The following is a 22,467-nucleotide window of genomic DNA, read 5'->3' on the forward strand; positions in this document are numbered from 1 at the left end:
CCATCTCACTACCGTTCGTTTAGTTTGTGGCCTTTCATAGCTTGTTACTGTGAAGAAGTGAGGTAGTGGTATGCTGGGCCTGACATTCGCTGCCTTGTCTGTTGATGCTGTTTCTTCTGTCTGAATCCTAAAGATATTAATATGAAGTGAAATGAATACAATATTCAGAGTACATGGCACAGCAGACCTTAGCTGGCAGGATTTAAAGAGGATCTGTCACCTTCCTGAAATGTCTGTTATAGGCTACTTTCACATTTGCGGTAGCCTTTTTCCGGCAGGCTGTTCTGGCGGGGGAACAGCCTGCCGGATCCGTGCTACCGCTAGTCCACTGCGCCGCCGGGTGTGCGCCGGAGGTCCAGCAGTAGCGCAGCAAACATGCCAAAAGGTGGCCAGAAAAAAAAATACAGCGTGCTGCGGCTCTCGGCTAGTTTGCCGTGCTGCTGCCGGAACTCCGACCCACCCCCATTATGGTGAATGGGGCCAGAGTGGACTTCCGATGTCATGGTGGACTAGCGGTAGCATGTTTCCGCTGGAATAGCCTGCCGGGTGTGAAAGTAGCCTTGGTAACTACTTGCATTCCCTATGTAATACTAATTCTGGAGCATCTATTTTAATGATTTTATGTTGTGCCGTTCCTGTATTATTCCTGCTAGAAGTTTACAAATAAATTGCCGGCAGTCTGCAGTAATTGTACTGCTGGGGTGTTACCAGTATCGGGTGTGTCTGACTGTCTAATCAGTGATGCTAGTGTCAGACTGTGCAGGGACACACCCCCAACTGGTAACACCCATCTGTACCTTTACTGAAAGCTGCTGGCAGTTCATTCATAACTACTAGTGGAAATAATAAAGGAACGGCACAACATAGAGCCATAAGAATAGAGGCTCCAGAATTGTTACATGGGGGATGCAAGTAGTTACGAAAACAGTCATATCTGGAGAGGTGGCAGGTCCTCTTTAAAATATGGATGATACTGAACTGTATATGGTAGTGACTAGTCACCGACTGCTACTATGCAATTAACCCTTTTCCTGTGTTATATAGAGACACAGCGGTACACTTATTCCATATAATTTGCATCACAGTGTGGTTTACCTTTGCAACCTGTGATATGTGTAGCGAAGGGGGTCTGTACCATGTTCTACACCGCATTTTTACATAGGCTTAAAACAAGCCAATCATGTAGCAGTTTATTGGAAATGGTTGAAAATTTGTTAAAGGCTTCTGAATGATGTATAGGGTCAGAATTCTAAATTGTCGATGAACTTTTACTGTGGTGCCCAACTTGCGGTATAGTTAATAAAAGAAAATTGGATATAGACCCATTTGCTGGCTGTGTAGTGAAGTCATCTATAGCTGTGACCTCACTACACAGCCTAGGCCGTATGCTTGAGAAATGTCTCCTAACTATGCTACAGAATTCACAGACAGTGAAGAAGCACACATAGAGGAGATGTGCACCTGCACAAGATTTCAAGCGGCATCATGATGACATAGAGGAGGTTAGGCTAGGATGTGGAGAGAAGAGGAGGGGGGTCGGGCTGTGTCCTGATGGGAATGGCTGGATTCCTTTAGGGATAAGTACTTGGACTTTTATTCCTCATTAGTATAATTATAAAAACAGGACATAAAGATATATTTGGAAATCAAAATAGGAGAACCACCCTGCGGTGCAAAGGGTTAAAAACGCTCACCAGTAGTGACAGACCCCCTTTAATAAATTATATAGTAAAGCCATATTCCAGTTAGAGCAAACGATTAATAAATACTAATACAGATCATATCGAAACCTTCATCTTTCCATAGGGGAAACTAAATGCCTTCTTTATTCCTTTCCTAAAATATCCTCTTCTGTTCTTCAAAGTTGAGTCTCCTGCAGAATGGAATAGTCACATGCTGATACCGCAGTGCGGCCTCTGAGAATACACATGCGGATAGCTGGAACCTGTCAGAAGGCTATAGCACAGGGGCGAAAACAAACAGCTGGGTATTAATAGAAGTGGAACATCTTCCCTGCTCGTCTTCTCTCGAATAGTGAATGTGTAACATAAACAGGCTAGGCATGTGTCAGGAAACTACGAGGCCCGCAGCCATATCTCAGCGGGTTATCCCAGTTATCTTACTTATCTTCTCCCTGGATTTACCCTACTCAAACCTCCCTGAGCGCCCTTGTAGTGACATCTACGTACTACCCCGAGTCCTCCACGTTACCGTATAGATCCTGCTTTAAGTCTGGTTGGAAACAGGTAGGAAAATGTTTCTGCCCCATTGTTTGACAGTCACATCTGACAATGCTAGTCATCGCTGCCAAAACCACATGCTTAGGGGAGGATCGTGTTTTATTACAACTTGCTACTTGTTGTCAGCGAACACCACCTCCATCCATTCTACCATTCCAAAAACAGCATGGCCTACGGCTGTGATTAGACAGATAAATGCTTTAACTTTAAACAAATCCAATGCACCTGAAGTAACAAAAAAACAAACAGAACAGATGAACTCTTGCAAGAATGTGTTACGATACGTTTTCCATTACTTCATGACTTTCCTATGGACTCCCGTTTACATGCCTTTCAGTGCTCCCCCTCCAGGATTAGGTTGTAGAACAGGGGATCGCTTTTATCTTCTGATCTTTTATGTGCTATAAGATTAGTAAAAAGATTATTGTCAAACACTAAACCTGTCATGTTTTCTAATTTTAGCAAGAAGTGTCTTTACATTTGGTTACGTAGTTGAGGGATCCATATATACAGTCATATAATATTACTTACTGCACCTTTTATCAACCTTTTGAACCACGAAAACTGATCAGCAGTTACTGAGAAAAATGATGTTCTAATATATGCAAATGAGCCTCTAGGAGCAATGGGGGCGTTGCTGTTGCTCCTAGAGGCTCTGCTTTCTCTGCACTTTGATTTACAGGACCAGGCAGTGTTATCACACATGGTCTTGTCAAAGTGGAGAGGATGCAGCAGTAACAGAGAAAACAGAGCCTCAAGGAGTAACAGCAATGCCCCTGTTGCTTCTAGAGGATCATTCACATTCTCAGCAATGCGGCACATATGAACATGGGACCAACACAGATGCCTTCAGCTGCCAAGTGCACATGTAACAGGTCAGCCAGTGTCATAGGTACAAATCTGCTGACAGATGCCCTTTAATCCCCTGCCGCTCCAGCAGCACTGCTCTGGTGTTCCCAATTTACTGCTGTAAACTGCCGCTGTTTGCTGCCGTGTAACTGCTGCAGCCAAAAATTAGTCTCAGAGTTATCTATATTTATAACAGGAAACTGGCGGGGACCAGCAGAGTGGCAGTGCTGGAGTGGTGGGGATTCAACTGATATTTATTTTTTCATTTTTTATTAAAGCTTTTCCTCCCTGTAGAAAAACATTATCCCACACAACCATAAAGTACACTTTCATCAAACATTTTTTTTTTTTTTTTTAGCAAATATTAACAACCCACCACTATTCTATGTAATTATTTTTTATAAAAACAGGTGGGTTCTTTTCTCAATAGTATTTTTGAAGTCACACCATTTATTCTCCTTCCTTTCCTGGCACTTCTTTGTGTGGACTTTTAGCACAGCAACTCTTTAAGTCAGGCCATTACTGGGGCCAGAGTGTGGGGGTGACTCAATAAGAGCATTACACATTACAAGAATCAATGTAGGCATCTTTAACTTGGCCTATCACCAGAACAATACAGCTGTCATACTGTCAATTCTACACTTACTATTATAATGAGGATTGCCTTGCAAATAACAGTTTCACCTCTCAGCAGCAGTAAACAGACAATGGGTTGAAGAGGCCTTATCATTTGTATTTCATTTTCATTGGTATGTACTCCCGAAATGAAAAACAAAAACAGCCATACATTCTAAAAAATAAAAAGTATATTCTATGAATGTTTATTTTTTTTTAAATACTCCTTTCTGATGGAAGTAAGAGTACCCCCTACAGTAAAACATAGCTACTTGTAGGTCTCCCTGAGCTGTATTAAATGATGCCCTTATTAACTATTAGTCTTGATTTATTTCTTTATAAAATCGATTTTAGTGATATGCTAATGACTTACATAAGGTGCCCAAGGGGATGTCCTTTCCTAACTTGGTGCCCAGCCGCACCCCTCGGTCCGATGCCCAGCGCCACCTTCCTGAGTCCAGCTCCGCCTCTAATATAATATATTCAAGAGACTGCGCGCTGACGTAATCCCTGAGCCTATTTGAAATCCCGCGCGTGCGCACTACACACTGTAGTCTGCACCTGTGCGGATTACAGGTAATGTCATCGTCGAGCGAAGTGCGCATGCACAAGCATGGCGCTGGGCGGCGCTGGGCACTGGACCGAGGGGTGAGGTAGGGCACCAAGTTAGGAAAGGACATCCCCTTGGGCACCTTATGTAAGTCATTAGCATATCACTCAAATCGATTTTATAAAGAAATAAATCAAGACTATTAGTAAATAAGGGCATCATTTAATACAGCTCAGGGAGACCTACAAGTAGCTATGTTTTACTGCAGGGGGTAAAATGTGGTGACAGAATCCCTTTAAGCTTATTGTAAAGAACTGGTGTACAGACTACACTTCCCAGAATGCAAATCAACACAGTTAGGGCTCATTCAGACGGCCGTATGCTGTCCGCAAAAATGTGGATCTGTTTTTTTGCGGACAGTTCAGCATGTCCGCAAAAAACGGATTGCATTCCACATTTTTGCTGACCCGTAGACTTCAATGGGGCTACGTCCAGATTTTCACGGACAAGTATAGGACATGTTTTATTGGGTTAGCGGAGCCATAGAACAGAAGAAAAGGGCCCCATAGAAGTGAATAGGTCTGCATCTAATCCATAAAAAAAACGATCTATGGGCCCTCAAAAGATGCGGACAGCAGACCGTTATTCCATACCGCAGCTAAAGATAGAACATGTCCTATTCTTGTCCGCAATCGCAGACAAGAATAGGCATTTTCTATTATGGTTGCGGCCATGTGCTGTTCACAAATGGCGGAACACACATGGCCGGCATCCGTGTTTTGTGCATCCGCAAAGCACTACAGCCGTCTGAATGGGCCCTAATACTCACTCCTGTATTTGATATTCTGTCATGTGCAAGTACTGTGAGATTTATTTTAATAAACATATTACAGATATATTCTTGTATAATTAATATAAGCTGAATGGTATGTTGATATTATAAATATGCATTTCTCTATACAGACATGCAAACTGTCGTAGAATTAGCTAAAGAGAACAAAAAAATTTGATGTATGTGGACCATAGTTTACAAAACTATGTTACCAGATCATTGTGGTTGGCAGTACGATCTAAAATAAGACATAACAAGATGTTCACCTACACTTTCTATTTATGGAAAAACAACACGTTAGAATCATATCTCACTTCCTTTCAGTGCTCTGTGTGCAGGACGGTCTACCTGGACTATGTGAAAGAACTGACCACAGAGCAGCCTCGCACACCAAAGATATTATGTGTGCATTGCGTCAGAATCAAGAGTCATTCATAGCCCAAAGTTTGTATACTGCCTGATAGACTGTGCATTCTGTTTATTCATAGTAGACTATTTGGACCCCTAGACATGCCCAGCAATAGGGTGCTGTGTATTTGTAAATCACAGTTATAGTCTTTCTAATTTACTGGGCCAATGCTTATATTTAGTACTGCTTGATAAATCTTCTTAGTAAAAAATACTTTCTGAAACAGAGAGGCCTTACCACCATATTCCTGCTCATCCACCTACATCTACTGATACTGCTGATTTATTGGCTGCAGATGCAATTTCAGTGCCAATAATCTAATGGGTAAGGGGGCAACCTAACCGTCCCCACCATGTCTGGATTTCTACATTCTTGATGCTTTGTTTCCTTGGGTAGTTTGCAGTTTTATCCCCTTCTCACTAGGCAGCAAACAGACATACTCGGCCAATCCAAGTATGCATGTATATGAAGGAGTTGGTGTGGATAGCTGTATAGTCACCTTTAGTCCAGGTTCAAGTAGTGCAGTTTCAGCAGACTGTGATTCTTAAAGGCACCAGAAGTATAATGTAAGTTTTTTGTTTGTTTTTTACTTTAATTTTTACTAATGTTAACCTCTTTTTGGACCATTCCCTTTTTTTTACCTTACACATGAAAAACTGCACTGGGTAAACTCACCCTTTATAGGCAGTGCAGTGGCAACCATTAGTGGTCAATACATCTAAGATTACACAAGAGAACACATAGAGGAGAAGTTATCAAGCACTGTACACTCGAATTCTGGCTTTAAAAACTCACAAGTAAGGGCTTTGGGATTTTTTGAGAACTGCGGCTTTCAGAGTAGATCACTTTTGTGACCCATTTCTGAAGCGTGTGCGACATTTTAAAAAGTTGCAACTTCACACCATTCATTTCCCACGATTACTTTTACTGAAATAGCCACCACCACATTGCGCTTATGCCAAATTTATTATTACTGTTTGCCAATTTTCATAAATTTGGAAAAGGCGTGCATGGCAACTCCAATCTAAAAACTAACCTCAAATACACCTACATTGATAAATTAATAATTCAGGTTCACATTTCCAGTTATATAAGACAATGCTTTCTAAAGTCTTTTCAAAATAAACCACTTTTTACCGTACAACCCAATAAAAGTATTTTTGGTTAGTGACAGTGGCAATAATAGCATTCATGAGTAATATAAAAAGTGCACATGTATATCTGTTGTTATTAATATCCACTTTCAAAGTGAAATCGAACACCGTCAGTGAAATCAGGGTATGACCAAGCTTCACATAATGTTGCTGTGATTTCTGTTCTTGAACATTGAGTTTCCATCTTCTAACTTGAAGAAATGAAAGACGTGGGAGGGCAGAAAAAAACATGTTCAACTGAGTACATTTATGTGTGGTCTAACAGCTCGCCACATCCTGTTTTACTATCTCTTTTGATAGTTTGAAACAAGAAAGCAACTTCATCCTACAATTCTGTATAATATGTGTTGAATGTCACGGGTTACTTGAAGTTCTCAGCCATTCAACTGGTCATGTTTTTACTAATGGAAAATATACATATGAAAATGTACAAAAAATATTGTTGATTGGGAATGCTGGTTACCTGTAAAATAACAAAGTAACGGTTCAACAATAATAAAATTAAACTGGTAAAATTGTTTTGACAGGTTACATTGCTTTCAAGTAAATGGTCTTTTGCAACAGGGCTGATCTATCAAAAAATGTACATTGAACCAGGTATGACATAGCCTTCATTTTATAGCCAGCTCTAGAAAGAAGAAAACTGAAATTCTTTAGGTTACCAGGTAACATCATCACCTTCTTTTGCGGTATTCATCATATATGAACCAAGAGTATATATACTAGCATCAAATGTTAAAAATGTATGATATATCATCTATAGGTTCATATTGAAGGGCCTTTTGTTTCATTTTCCATAGAATAGTGAATATTATCAGCTCACCGTGTACTTAAAGAGGTTTGTCCCACTATAAGCCCAGATGGACAACCACGGAACAGATTTTGAATTACTCCATTCACCAGTTGAAATCAGTGGGATGTGTGATCCATGTAGGTGACGGCAGAAACCAAAAAACAAAAAAATATATAGTGGCAATTCTGGAGGAGCTGCCAAACCCCTGACACTGTGGCGTGTCTTCTATTGGGGGAGCAGCCCGACCGCATGTGGACCGCAGTAATCGACTAACCCCAGCAAAATATGCATACAATGGAGGATGTCGGCGCGGTCCACATGCACCACAAGAGCAAACTACACAGAATGTAGCAATCATATGAAACACAGAGAGAGAAAATGCACCAAACAGATATAACACTGACTATGCTGGCAAGACATGAATAAAGGTATTAAAAGCTGAGACTTTTGCCAATATATTCCAGTCATGGAGATATCGGAGCCCATCATGCACCACGTCACGGTTCTCAGCATGGCAAGGGGTCCTAACCGCTGCTCTAACTGTGGTGTGAACACGGTCTGAAGGTGATGTAATTCAGCTCGCAGCCAAGCTGCCATGCTGAGAACCGTGACGTGGTGCATGATGGGCTCCGATATCTCCATGACTGGAATATATTGGCAAAAGTCTCAGCTTTTAATACCTTTATTCATGTCTTGCCAGCATAGTCAGTGTTATATCTGTTTGGTGCATTTTCTCTCTCTGTGTTTCATGTAGGTGACGGGTCTGCAAGAGAAGCTTAATGAAACGTCTCTCCAGACTCATATGTTACGGTTATGAATCTAATATGGTAGTCACAACTGGGTTTTCTAAACCAGACAACAAGTTTATGCTGTGCTTATACAACAAAGCACACAATGTTACGGCACTTTGTAATTTAGATGCAGATACAGGTCGGTTCACCACCACTGCAGTACAGTGTATTTACTTACTAGTCCATGTAGCAACCATTATAAAAATGTTGTCTGTGTACTTATTATGTGCATACTTATGCAAGCATTTCATAGAGATTACTGTGAATATGCAAAAAAAAAAAAGGTACAACTACATACCTTCAAAGTCTCAGCTTGTGGATCAAGTGTGACTGCATATAAATAGTCATAGAATAGCTAGCGTCTGAAAAAGACACTCTTTTCTCCATTCTTCAACTGAAGTGAGACCATAAGAATAGATCCCCTACTATTTCCTACGGGAATGCTTCCTTTCTTCTCCTTTCTTGGTTAAAGGGGACGTCTGCTTAGAACTAGATTAGAAAGGTCCCCAAATTATGGGACCTCCAACACTCAGTTGTTACCTGTGAGGGAACCTAGTTTAATATCCTTTGCAGCACCACCACATAGGGATGAAGGCAGTGCAAAGTTGCCATTGAAATGCCTGAAATAACATATGTATGTGTAAGACCCTTCAGAGAGAGAAATATGTTCCTTATAGGTGCTCTCTAGTTTGGATAACAGAAGACGGTCTTTAACGAAAGGTCCCTCCCATATCTCAACAGTTCTTAATAGGGTGTATTGAAATCAGATTGAAGTCAAACAACCCCTTTAAGGGAGACTATATCCCTCAGATGATAATTTAGCTTAATAATGTTAATGTTTTGGCTGTTATAATATTGCACAACTTGATTTTATTGATGAATAAGAGACCGTTCCCATTCAGTTTTTTTTTTAAATGCTCTTCGTATGGTGCCCATTGACCTGAGTGCCACTGTATGTAACTGACAGTTTGGGACACAGCCGGGTAGGACACACTTGCTTTACAATTTATGGGTATTCCCAAAATTGTACAGACTGTGATATAGGGGGGACATGTATGGACATGAGTGGCATGGAAATGTTTGCATACAGTGGTGCTCAGTTCAGTGGGAATGGAAGGGGGAGGGCAGTATTAAAAAAACATGTAATGGGAAACCCTCTAATTATTTATGCATAAATGGGCTAAAGTTAAAAAAAAGCCCTTTAATATATTCTGACTGTACCACTTACATAGTGAATTTCATTGGCAGCACAAACCTTAAAATATAATCTTTCTTAGTAATAGCACTCAATTAAGGAGCTGTGGGCAGGAAAATACAGCTAGATTATACGTCTATATCATGAAACCACTGACTTTGTATCAGGCTTGCTAAAATAGACAGCCGTCATATACTGAACATGCCAAAACCTGATGTCATCAGAGAAACATAGGGGCCAGGGTTTTAAATTGTGTAATAAATATGTAAGGGTAATGTGGGCTGCAAAGAACTCTGTAGGTAGAACACAATATAAGCTGTCTGAGAAATGGATATTATACAAGTATATCATTTACATATTTTGAAAGCTCACATTTAATGATCGCTCATAAAAATCACAAAAATATTTAAGTGTGCCTCCAGTGATGCACCTCTAAGGATGTGCACTGCAATGTGTAAATTATAGTTTCTAGCCTCGAATTAAAATGAGGCGCTATGCTGTGTTTTGGCTACATTTACTTTCATGCTTTTCGATACATTCCCTTCAATATGGCACTGTGTGATGAGGACGGAAAGTCAAGTGTAATGTGAGCTAGCAGGCTTGTGGACAGAGTGACCGGGGCCGTGCTGCAACCCCCCTGTAGCTGTCACAAGGCAGCCAATGATAACTTCCTTTTAGTGCATTATGAAGAAGAGATCTGCAGCAGAAATGGAAAGACATGTAAAGTAAAGTCTTCACAAACTGCCTTACATGAGTCTCAAAGACGACTTTTTTTTTTACTGCAAGCATGTTGCAAATGCATTCAATTGCATTTGAAATGTTTTTATAGATTCATCTGTTCTGAAGCTCCAATGCTAAACATCAGTCATGTGCCCATATCTGTTCATGAGCAGGCTGTGGGAACAGTACAAAATGTGTATCTTGTCTGATGCAGCTGTACTTGCCACAAACATATGGATAGCTGTTCCACTGACGCCCACCAGGGTATTCTCTTTGAGGCAGCTTTCAGGTGTTCTGGTGGGTTGTGTTGGGGAAACCCATACTGAGATTCCTCAAGCTGTTAATTCTTCCTCTTTCTGATTTGAGTAGATGTTTCTGTGTTCATAGGTTTATTTTAGAGAGCTGACACTTCATAAAGAACAAGCAGATGCGTCAGTATGTATGTACGGAATAGAAACATAGAACGATGCAACGTTAATTAGAGTCAACCTTTGATTCACAGACAAATGATAGCTGTATAGGCAACATATCAGTTGTAGAAAAAAAGAAGAAGAGCATAATTACTGCAGTTGTATTGACTCTGAAAGATTACGTGATCACCTTCTTTTAATATTCAGTATATAGTGTAGCCTGTAGGAATAGCTGAACAGATATGTGTAAAAGGTTCCATAGTTCTGGAACCCTACCCGATTGGATGCTCATACATCATCTATGGAAGTTAATGATGCCATAGCCTAAAGCTGGCAATGCACATTCAATAGCTGTTGACCAAAAGGTTTATTCAGCCAACAGCTATCTCTAAACCACTCCATACAGATGCATGCACAGCAGAACATTTATGTGTCCTGCACAGAAAGAGGGGAGAAGGCCGCTGCCAGTCATCTCTGGTAGCAAATTATCTCTCCAAGCGCAAAAGGACTGAGCAGTTGAAATCCAACAGCCAATGCTTATCGCTCTAACATCTGCCGTCAAGGGAGTGTCGGAACGTCGCCCATATTCATTAGATGGTCACCCACTCTGACCAATGTCGACACTGATGTAGTGTGTATAGTCAGCTTAAAGGGGTTATCCTACAAAAGTATTATGAATGAATAGGCAAGTATTGTTGCAATATACTGTACATGCAATAAAAACCGTGGTCAATATTTTATGAACAATACATTTTACTTCTGTTTATCCTTCTGGCTCATCTGGTCCTGCTAACATGCTCAGCGGGATTCCCTGCTACCTTCTCTCTACACAGTGGAGAAGGAAATTATGGGGGCTATATGTGAGGGACTATGTTATAAGCAGGGGAGGAAGGGGTTAACAAGAGCTCATTTCATTGCATTCTGGGGGATGCTGGTACTTGATGTGCTGCAGCCCACCCACAGAAAGGCAAGCAAGTCTTCCGGATATTTGAGTAAAATCAGTTTTGAATTTGTGGGATAAGCCCTTTAACACGCACTATGCTGGGCTATGTTTCAAGTAAAGAGAAACCTATTAATTCTTTGTCAAGATAGACATTTATTTGTGTCCAAGGAGAATGATTGGGGTGTTTGTATCTGCTGACATTTAGAGTATCTCTGTGGTAATCAGGTGCTTGTGGTGGCAGAGGTGGTATTGAGTGGGTGGACTGGGGAGGGATGGAAACAGGAGGGATGTTGTACAGCTTGCTTTAGATGGCCTTTGCCAGGTTCAGTCATTTCCTGTCCGTTTGCCAAAAAACACAGGCTGATAAATTGACATGAAATGATGAGTGTGGGAACTGTATAGCCTGACAGTGTACAGGACAAGATGACAACGACACAAAAAGCACCAGCTAACGGAGTGTTATCTCTCCATCTAAAGATTATGTTTTTTGTAGAAAAATGGCTTGTTCTTTATTGTCATGCTCCACATTATAACACATAGCTAAAGTGGAACAGTGGAAAATAGAGAGGAGATGAGACGTAACAGCTGAGAGCTGATGTCTATACTCGGAAGTCAAGCTGCTCCCAGCTGTGCTCATATCCCAGGCCTCATTTCTACATTGTTTGGAAGTCTTTCACTGTAGGGAAACATACTGGGGGTCATGATTGAAAGTGGCTGAAATGATGTTAAAAAATATAAAAACATCAACATACCTCATATACATAAAACGCAGCAAACAAAAACATTGATCTCTACATGAAGGAAATGGCTTCATGTAGATGTTTGAAACATGAAAACGTACAAGTTGGAAAAACCTGGTCTCCACAGTTAAATGGTTTCACATTCATGATTTTTTTACTGTGTATAGTAATGGAGGACCCTAGGTCCTATTGACACCAGATAGGAGCTTCCTGATCTTAATTAATGATATGGTTTACCATGGCCATCACACTCGACTGGACATATGCCCCATAGTCACTGCACCTACAGACTTTCTCCTGGCATGCTTGTGGGTTGCTTCAATTAATGGTCAATGGTCTATATCTATGATATCTACTTCTTATTACCTGGCTACAAAAAAATCATACTGGTGATGCCAGTTCCTAAATGTCCACCCAATAATATATCATATCTATATTTGGCATACCAGTGGTCTGGCCTGTAAACATAAAGGACATGCTTAAAATAAAAAATGAAGAAAAAAGTCTCAAAATCTCAACTTTAATGTCTTTTAACCATTATTATTCTCTCTTCTGAACAAGACCCTCTTTAATCCAAGGCTCCCGTTTTGTCTACTGTTTAATAGCACAGCATTTTATCTCAAGAATATTGTATTTCGGCCCAAATATTGTTTCTCCGATTTATAATAACATTACTATGTGTTACTGTTATTTTCTATGATGATATATAAGCGATTTTTATTAGGTTTAGGTTTACATAGGCATTGCTGTGTCCAGATGTCACATCCAGATCATTATGTAGATTTATTGGTGCTGTAGAGATGTACAATATAGTATCCTTGGGTAAATGTAGTTATTCTGATGTATTTGGTTACAGCACAGTTAATGAGTTACCCATTAGACTTTGTTTAGTGAGGGTCCTATTCTGCCTGCAGCTATATCTAGCTCTGGGTATTATTCACAGGTATATTCAACAAAACTGTACATTTCGTATTCAGTCATTGTATCGGGTAGATTTAACCTTTTTTCCTTGTTTTATTTTTGCAGTAAATGAGATCATAAGGAATGACTTGTCCAGCAACAATGTTCACACATAGCTCTGACAATCCTGGACTTACCAGAAAGACATCTGTCCCCTATCTGCCCTAAAGTGAAGACTGGATTGGACTCGTCACTTCATATTATGGAGATTCTATGTCCTCCAAGGCAGATGTGTTTAGTCTTCAGCAGAATGATCATCTCAAGAAAAAAAAAAGAAAAAAATGAAATAAACATTCTATGTATTATATGGAATCTAACTGAAATACTTGACAAAACTGAAGGCAGGGAACCACGACTGATTCTTTTGGCACCACTGGATGCCAGCAGTGCCTTAAATGTTTAAATTTGTGGCATTAGAATGAATCACAGCTTTCTGTTTGCTACCAAAAGAAGTATTTTCGGTGCAATGGACTTTGATGCAATTGTTCAAGCTTGCTGATCTGGGTGGATGCAGACTTTATTGTCAAGAAGAAAAAGGCAAAGATTGGATGTATGTACAAAAGATCCAGCAAACTCGCCTTAATCTCTGCACCTCAAAAACAACCAATCGAACTTTTTATACTCTATTTAATCCGTATCATGAAATTCATTTGAAATAAAAGAATGTTTTGTTCTTAATTTGGAAGCAGAGCACACAAAAGATAAAAGCACATAAAAATCTAATAAACATACATGCATGTTAAAACTTGTTTTAATCCCTAGATGATGCTTAGATGATGCTTAGTAGTATAAAACATCTGTTCCTGCCATTGACATAACTAGCTCAATTTTAAGGCATATTGGGTTACACACAAATTAAGCAATGCTCCGCTTTTCTCGCCTAGCAAATTATCAAAGGCAGCTACATTAAGCTAAGATGTTGCCTGACATATAATAACACCATGCATTGTATTGGGTGTTATCATCATGATCACCGCCAAGTGCAGTATATTGTATGCATCATGTTGCTCAATCCTGAAAGCAAGCACTTTAGATAAAATACAAGAAGTTTCAGCAGAGTAAAAGCAACAAAACTAAGTGTAAATTGTACATAGTTGACTAGAAGATTGTAAATATTTGTTTGGGTTTCACAAAAGCCTTATATCTGTAATTCTTCTACAGTAGGAGTGGTTGACATGTGCCTCTGCAGCTGTTGCTAAACTACACTTCCCAGAATGCCAGGTGGCAACGCATGCTCGGAGTTGTAATTCAAAAACAGCTGGACAGCCACAAATTGCCTAAAGCTGTATACCGGGAATGTTACCAAAAATGGCTGACAATACAGTGCTATGTGAACTGTGTCCATTTGTGTTAATATAATTTGGAGTATAGTAAAGATATGTAGTATGATCCTGTTCATTATCTATTGTACAAGTAGCAGCTAAATACTAGTGATACATTTTTACGACGTGTAACCAAACTCTAGCATGGTCTAATTGAGAATACAATGTAACTAATGTTGTGCCTTAGTAATCAATGCCCTCTTCTGGAAAAATGCCTGAATTACAAGCTGATTGAAGGTATCTGGCTTGAATAAATATAATGCTGTGTATCATGTCTTACTTTTTGAAAGAAATTATAAAAGCCATATTTAATATTTGCACATTACTGTGATCAATTGAATGGATAATATGGCATCTCTGTACAAACCAGGCTTTTCATTATTGTAATAACTATGTTTTAACTTTTCATGTGTAATCAAAAGATGTTTACCCATTATATAGCACTATAAGATTTGCATGATATATGTATAATAGATGACCAAGTAGACAGTTCAGTGCTCAGAGACTACGTATGCTGGCTATCCCTGAACAGTATCAATAAAGCAATATTATGGAGCCAGTATTGCCTTGTTTTTTTTCCCTTTCTGCTTTGCTTTACCCCATCTATATGCTTATATAGTCTACAGAACTATACAGAGATGGTTGGCATTCACACCAGGCCTCTCTAGTCCTTTATTTTCCACACATGTATCATCTACAAAGCAGGAAGAATTTCATAGGTAGTCAATCAACCCATTAATATGATAAAAATGATTTTTTTAAAAGCCCCCCTGTAAGGCTAGCCTCTCATTGTGCTCAGTGGTTATGACTGGTACAGTCCACAAACTGTAAGTCTGAGACATACCTATACAATTGCATACATCTGTTATGGACTCTCATTAAAAAAGGGCATGGGGGGGCAATTTGTCAAGCCCCGTAAAATAAGGTTTTGCAACATTTTGGGGTTACTTGAGAAAAAAAGTGACTTTTTGCATCTTTACACCACTCCAGTTTTGAAAAGTGGGTGGGAAAGAGAGTGTGGTTAACTATGTTAATGATTTTTTTTTAAAAGTCACATATTCACTCCAGTTGAGCGGTGGTGCAGAGAAACTAGAGGTCTGTCTGTCTAGACAAAAGTGTGCAATTTAAATACGCACTAAACTTAACAATGTGCTACGTTTGATAAATTTGAGGTAAAAACAAAAATGTTGACGCAGACTCAAGCAAAACTGACTTCACATATTACCCTCATGATAAATTCCCTCCATATTCTCTTTCCACACACACTGGTTTATTAAAGTTTACAGGCGCATTGTCATATAGGTTTGGATATCCCTGACTTATATGGTCAAGGAGCACCATAGACAGATTTGTTGATCTTGAACTTCACATTTAGTGCAATTCTAAATTGCAGTCATCTAATCTACAAATAGACCATCATTTTTCAATATCAAGTCATTTTCTCTTTGAACATTTATAGAAAAAAGAATAAACTTGGTAGTAAGAATTTTCATCTGGCAGCAAATAAGTGGCAAATTGCATAATCTATTCACTGAACAGACTGCATATAAAAGTTGGGCAACCATGTGTTCTCCATGCATAACTACAAGCTCATACTGTTGAGGTTTCACTTAGACTAAACTCATACTTTGATATGTCTTTTTTTTGACAAATAACAGGCTTCCCTACATTTAGGATCCCTTGTCTAGCTTGGAGTTAAGAAAATGCATCAAAAACAGCATCACTGGTACTGTGTAAGCCTTGCTTTAGAGATGCTTTTTTTTATTTCTTGAGCATTGGCAACACAAGGTCTAACAGATGCTAGATGCAGGACTATGTCCCATAAATCCCTATGTAGTATTTTCTGCTGAATAATGCAGGGTTTACTTCATTTTCAAATTTAGATATTAATGTACAAGCTAGCTAGCATTTTATAGAATGCCCAATTTGAAATCTCCTATGAGTAAATCTGATTTTCGATGCAGCTTGAGATGTGGACTGTGTAAACAAGGACTATGCGTCTTAGTAATATATTGGTACAATTATTCGTTCAGCTCATTAATGGAAACTGTACACATTTCACACAGTAGTAGAGATGCAGGCACAAATAAATGTAGGCTACAACAGACTATTGTCAAATGCATATACAGCACATGGCCAGTCCATGCAGATAAATAGAATTCGAGATCATAGTATAGTACATGACTATAAGGGTAACAAAATTGTAGTATAATTTAGTATAGTGTAAGTCTCCCCATTGCAACTCCCATCCCTATGCTGAGATTAGGCATTACTTCTGGACTTCTCTGGCAGGACTAAATGGTGGTAATATGGAAGGGGGACACAAACAAATTACTTCTGATTGATTTCTGGTTAAAGAGAACCTGTCACCTTGAAATGCAATGCAGTCTGCAGGCAGCATGTTCTAGAGCAGGAGAAGCTGAGCAGATTGATATATACTGTAGTTTTCTTGGAAAATATTCAGTAAAACCTGTAATTTATAAATTTATATATCTGCTCTTTCTGAGCGTAAGATCAGGCCATGTGCAGCTATCAGTGACTGACAGCTATCTCCGTATACAAACACAGAGAATGCTATCACACCTCCCCCGTGTACTACAACTATCAGTGACTGACAGCTATCTCTGTATACACTTACACAGAGAACACTATCAATCACTAATAACACCTTCCCCGCTTACAGCTATCAGTGACTAACAGCTATCTCTATATACACACACACAGAGTGCTATTAATCACTAATAACACCTTCCCCATGTACAACTATCAGTGACTCACAGCTATCTATGTATACACACTTACACAGAGAATGCTATCAATCACTAATAAAACCCCACCCACTGTGTACAGATATCAGTGACTGACAGCTAGCTCTGTATACATACTACACTTAGCAGTATCAATTACTGATAACATCCACCCCCACCGTCTATAGCTATCAGTTGCTGACAGCTATCTATGTATACACACTTACACAGAGAATGTTATCAATCACTGATAACGCCTCCCCCATTTACAGATATCAGTGACCGACAGCTATCTCAGTATACACACTTACACAGAGAATGCTATCAATCACTGATAACACCTCCCCATGTACAACTATCAGTGACTAACAGCTATCTATGTATACACACTTACACAGAGAATACTATCAATCACTGGTAACACCTCCCCATGTACAACTATCAGTGACTGACAGCTATCTATGTATACACACTTACACAGAGAATGCTATCAATCACTGGCAACACCTCCCCATGTACAACTATCAGTGACTGACAACTATCTCTGTACACACACCTACACAAAGAATGCTATCAATCACTGGCAACACCTCCCCATGTACAGATATCAGTGGCTAACCGCTATCTCTGTATACACATTTACACAGAGAATTCTATCAGTCACTGATAACATCTCCCCATGTACAACTATCAGTGACTGACAGCTATACCTGTATGCACACTTACACAAAGAATGCTATCAATCACTGATAACCCCCTGTGTACAGCTATCAGTGACTGAAAGCTATCTATGTATACACACTACACAGAGAATGCTATCAATCACTCATAACACCTCCCCTGTCTATAGCTGTCAGCTCTCTCTGTATACACACTTACACAGAGAATGCTATTGATCACTAATAACAGTTCCCCCGTTTACAGCTATCAGTGACTGACAGCTATCTATGTATACACACTACACAGAGAATGCTATCAATCACTCATAACACCTCCTCTGTCTATAGCTGTCAGCTCTCTCTGTATACACACTTACACAGAGAATGCTATTGATCACTAATAACAGTTCCCCCGTTTACAGCTATCAGTGACTGACAGCTATCTCTGTATACACACTTACACAGAGAATGCTATCAATCACTGATAAGATCTCCCCCGTGTACAGCTATCAGTGACTGACAGCTATCTATGTATACACACTACACAGAGAATGCTATCAATCACTCATAACACCTCCCCTGTCTATAGCTGTCAGCTCTCTCTGTATACACACTTACACATAGAATGCTATTGATCACTAATAACAGTTCCCCCGTTTACAGCTATCAGTGACTGACAGCTATCTCTGTATACACACTTACAAAGAGAATGCTGTCAATCACTGATGAACAATGAAGTGAAAACTATATATTGATCTGCTTAGCTCATCTTGCTCTATAACATGGTGCCCACAGATTGCATTGCATTTTATGGTGACAGCTTCTCTCAGAAGAAAGTTTTCTACTTTTAAACCAATTCCATCAGTCCTCAACCCTGACTCTGCTCAGTGATAAAAAGCCTGCTGGCTACTGCACAGTTTTTGCTTATGTTTCAATCAAATATTCTGGGTGAGGCCTGACCACACACATACCAAACACACATGGCAGGCAGCAGAATTCTAAAGGAAGGACTAAAGGGAGCTTTCTTTTTTGATAATGTGGCTGTTCCTGTAGCTCTCCAAAAAGCTTGCTTATTTTGGCTGATGGATCTTTCTTTATTTCAACTAAGTCCTTTTAAAATAATAGAAAATAGAGATTTTGTCCTACTGATTAAATTTTTGTAAATCATTTATATTATTGTATATGATACACATAGATAGGTAGATGGATAGACGTCAAAATCCATCTTTCCAGAATAGCTTACAACATTAAAGGTATTATCCGAGAGTATAAAAAGCTCCCCCATATGCTGGGCCCCTCACATTGAATATACTTACCTGGCTTCCTGCTCCGCTCCTGGTCCCCGCAACGCTTCTCCCCGTGTGCGGATGAAAACATCCAGTGTCGGGGGGGGGGGGGGAGCAGTCAATGGCAGGTGAGGACGAGCCCCCCTAGCATCACCCACGATACTATGGAGGCTTATCCCTGTCCCCGCCTGCCATTGGCTCCTTCCCCCGACACCGGATGTTTTCATCCGCGCACGGGAAGAAGATGCAGCGGCGGTACGGGGACCAGGAAAGGCACGGGGAGCCAGGTAAGTATATTTAATGTGAGGGCCCGGCATATGGGGGAACTTTTTATACTCTTGGATAAACCCCTTTAACCTAATCTCCATTGTACAACTATAATGACAGATTTGACCCTCACCACTAATGTTGAGCGAACCCAAACTGCAAAGTTCGGGTTTGTACCGAACTTTGCGAGTTCAGGTACCCAGACCCGAAGTCGAACTTTGCAGAAAAAGTTTGAATTCGAGTTCGGTGTTTGGGCATTTAATAAAGCTTGTTGAAAGGCTGCAGGGCACTTAGAAGCCAGCACAGCCATGCCTACTAATGGCATGGCTGTGATTGGCCTGTGCATCATGTGACCCAGCCTCTATACAACCTGGATCATGTGTAGCACCACCCATCAGCTCTGGCAGGGACAGGAAGCAGGCAGCTGAAGTGAGGGAGAGTGTTAGGATTCTCATCTGGCTATTTATTCTGTGGGTGACCTATAGTGGATTTTTTTGTGGATGCAATAAACCAGCTTTGCACCCCTGACACAGAAATATAATTATTAATCTGGCTGTTAATTCTGTGGGTGACATATACTAATTTTTTGTGTGAGGTACACCTGCACTGCATACGTGACAGGGAAATTAATATAGTTAATCCGTCTGTTAGATCGGTGGGTGACATATACCCATTTTAGTGAATTTGTCTGCAGTACTTTTGGTCCGGCTGCCTCTTGCCGTGCGCTGCCGTGCCCCCACCAGAACTTCGCCCCCACCCCCATTATAGTCAATGGGGACGGAGCAGCAGTCCAGGGGCACACGTGAACTAGCGGCAGGACGGATCCGACAGGCTGTTCACCCGCCGGAACAGCCTGCCGGAGTCCCCTGCCGCTAGTGTGAAACTAGCCTTAGTTAGGTGGGTGACATGGTGGGTGACATATACCCAATTTTGGTGTGAGGTACACCTGAACTGCATCCGTGACAGTGAAATTAACCCCTTCCCGACCGCAATCTGTATATATACGTGATAGCTGCACATACCCCGTGCAGCTACCACGCATATAAACATTCTGGCAGCTCTTTAATCCAAGCGCTGCAAAGCGCTTTGATTAAAGCTTCTGCCCCTGCCCTGTATGCTGTCACGTAATGCCGGCAAGGGACCAATCAGAGTGGCCCCTTGCCGGCAATCAATCTGATTGGTTAGTCTGTGCAGACTAACCAATCGGATCGCGGCAGTGAAAAAATGCCAGTTTCAGGCTCTGATCTGCGCTCTGCAGATCAGAGCCTGAAAGCAGATAGTGTTCCTCATGCCCCCCGATCTGTGCCCTTCCAAGCCCTTGGTGCCCCTCTGTGCCCCCCGATCTGTGCCCCACTCCTGCCTCCTGCGCTCATCTCCTGCATCCTGCCCTGATGAGGTCCGCCCCCTCCCCGCCCCATACATTAGTTCTGCCGGCTGCCCCAGCCTCCCTCAATGGCATGCTGGCGGCAGAATCACCCCCGACCCCCCCCCCTTTCCAGCGCTGCCCCCGATCCCCCTGCTGTGTGTGATGGCGGCGGCTCCATTACTGAGCCGCCGCCATCAGCAAAGAGTGTCAGCTCTATGCTGACACTCTCCTGTAACCCCATAGATGCCGCGGTTGCAGCATCCATGGGGTTAACAGAGGGAGGGAGCTCCCTCTCTCCACCATCGGAGCTACAGCGCTGTGATTGCAGCACCCGATGGTTGCCATGGCAACCGGACACTTTGCAAAAGCGTCCGGTTGCCATGGCAAAGGCGTCCAGTGCTGCCACCTACAGGCAATCTGGAAGTATTATACTTTGGAATGCAAGAGCATTGCAAAGTATAGTACAACTATCAGCCCAACTAGATCTTCAAGATCCAAGAGGGAACTGATAAAAAAAAGTGAAAATAATAAAAGTAAAAATAAATAAATAAAAATGTAAATGAAAAAAAGAAATTGCCTTTTCCTATAAAAAAATGTCACCGCGTCCGTAACGACCGTCTCTATAAATATATCACATGATAGACCCCGTCCGATAAACACCATAAAAATAAAATAAAAAAACAGTGCCAAAAAAGCTATTTTTGTCACCTTACATCACAAAAAGTGCAACAGCAAGCGATAAAAAAGGCTTATGACCCCCAAAATAGGTCATATTGGTCTGTGCGTGCTTTCAGCGTTCTCACCCTGCTGCTGCTCGCCTGTCTGCGCTGCAGCGTAACTTCGGCCTTCCCGCCCACCGCCTCATATGAGATGTTCCCACAAGGTGGAACATCACCTTGCACATGCTGGAGAGACTGTGCGAGCAGCAGCAGGCGATAGTGGTGTTTCAGCTGCAGCACGCACGGGTGAGTTGCTCTGTGGAACAGCACCACTTCACCACCAATGAGTGGGCCTCCATGCGGGACGTGTGTGCCGTGTTGCGCTGTTTCGAGTACTCCACCAACATGGCCAATGCCGATGATGCAGTCCTCAGCGTTACTATCCCACTTCTATGTCTCCTTGAAAAAACACTTCGGGCGATGATGGAAGAGGATGTGGCATAGGAGGAAGAGGAGGAGAATGATGGATCATTTCCACGGTTATCAGGCCAGTCATTCACAAGTGGCTTGGAGGGTGGTTTCCTGCACCAACAGAGGCCAGGTGCACAACTGTCCAGCAGGACACAGTTCTGGAGGATGAGGAGGATGATGAGGAGGAGGAACCATGTTCACAGCAGGGTGGCATCCAAAGCAGCTCATGGGCATCACTGGAGCGTGGCTGGGGGGATACAGAAGACAGAGACGATACACCTCCCACAGAGGACAGCTTGTTGTTGCCTCTGGGCAGCCTGGCACGCATGAGCGACTACATGCTGCAGTGCCTGCGCAACGACCACCGAGTTGCATTCTAACCAGTGCTGATTACTGGATGGCCACCCTGTGGATCCCTGCTAAAAGGACAACGTGCCATCCTTAATTCCGTCACTGGAGCATGATCGGAAGATGTGCGAGAACAAGCGC

The 22,467-nt window shown here is 41.3% G+C and overlaps 1 protein-coding gene across 1 annotated transcript in view; it reads left to right on the forward strand.

Annotated features, from left to right (window-relative positions):
- Positions 1 to 15,075, forward strand: part of LOC122937923 (nuclear factor of activated T-cells, cytoplasmic 1-like) — a 206,036-nt gene extending 190,961 nt beyond the window's left edge. The window contains 1 exon segment of the mRNA XM_044293119.1: positions 13,268 to 15,075. Coding sequence (XP_044149054.1) covers positions 13,268 to 13,317 — 50 coding nt within the window. The 3' untranslated portion in view covers positions 13,318 to 15,075.
- The last annotated feature ends 7,392 nt before the right edge of the window (positions 15,076 to 22,467 follow it).

Source organism: Bufo gargarizans, chromosome 5 (genome assembly GCF_014858855.1).
Source record: "Bufo gargarizans isolate SCDJY-AF-19 chromosome 5, ASM1485885v1, whole genome shotgun sequence".
Taxonomy (NCBI): Eukaryota; Metazoa; Chordata; class Amphibia; order Anura; family Bufonidae; genus Bufo; species Bufo gargarizans.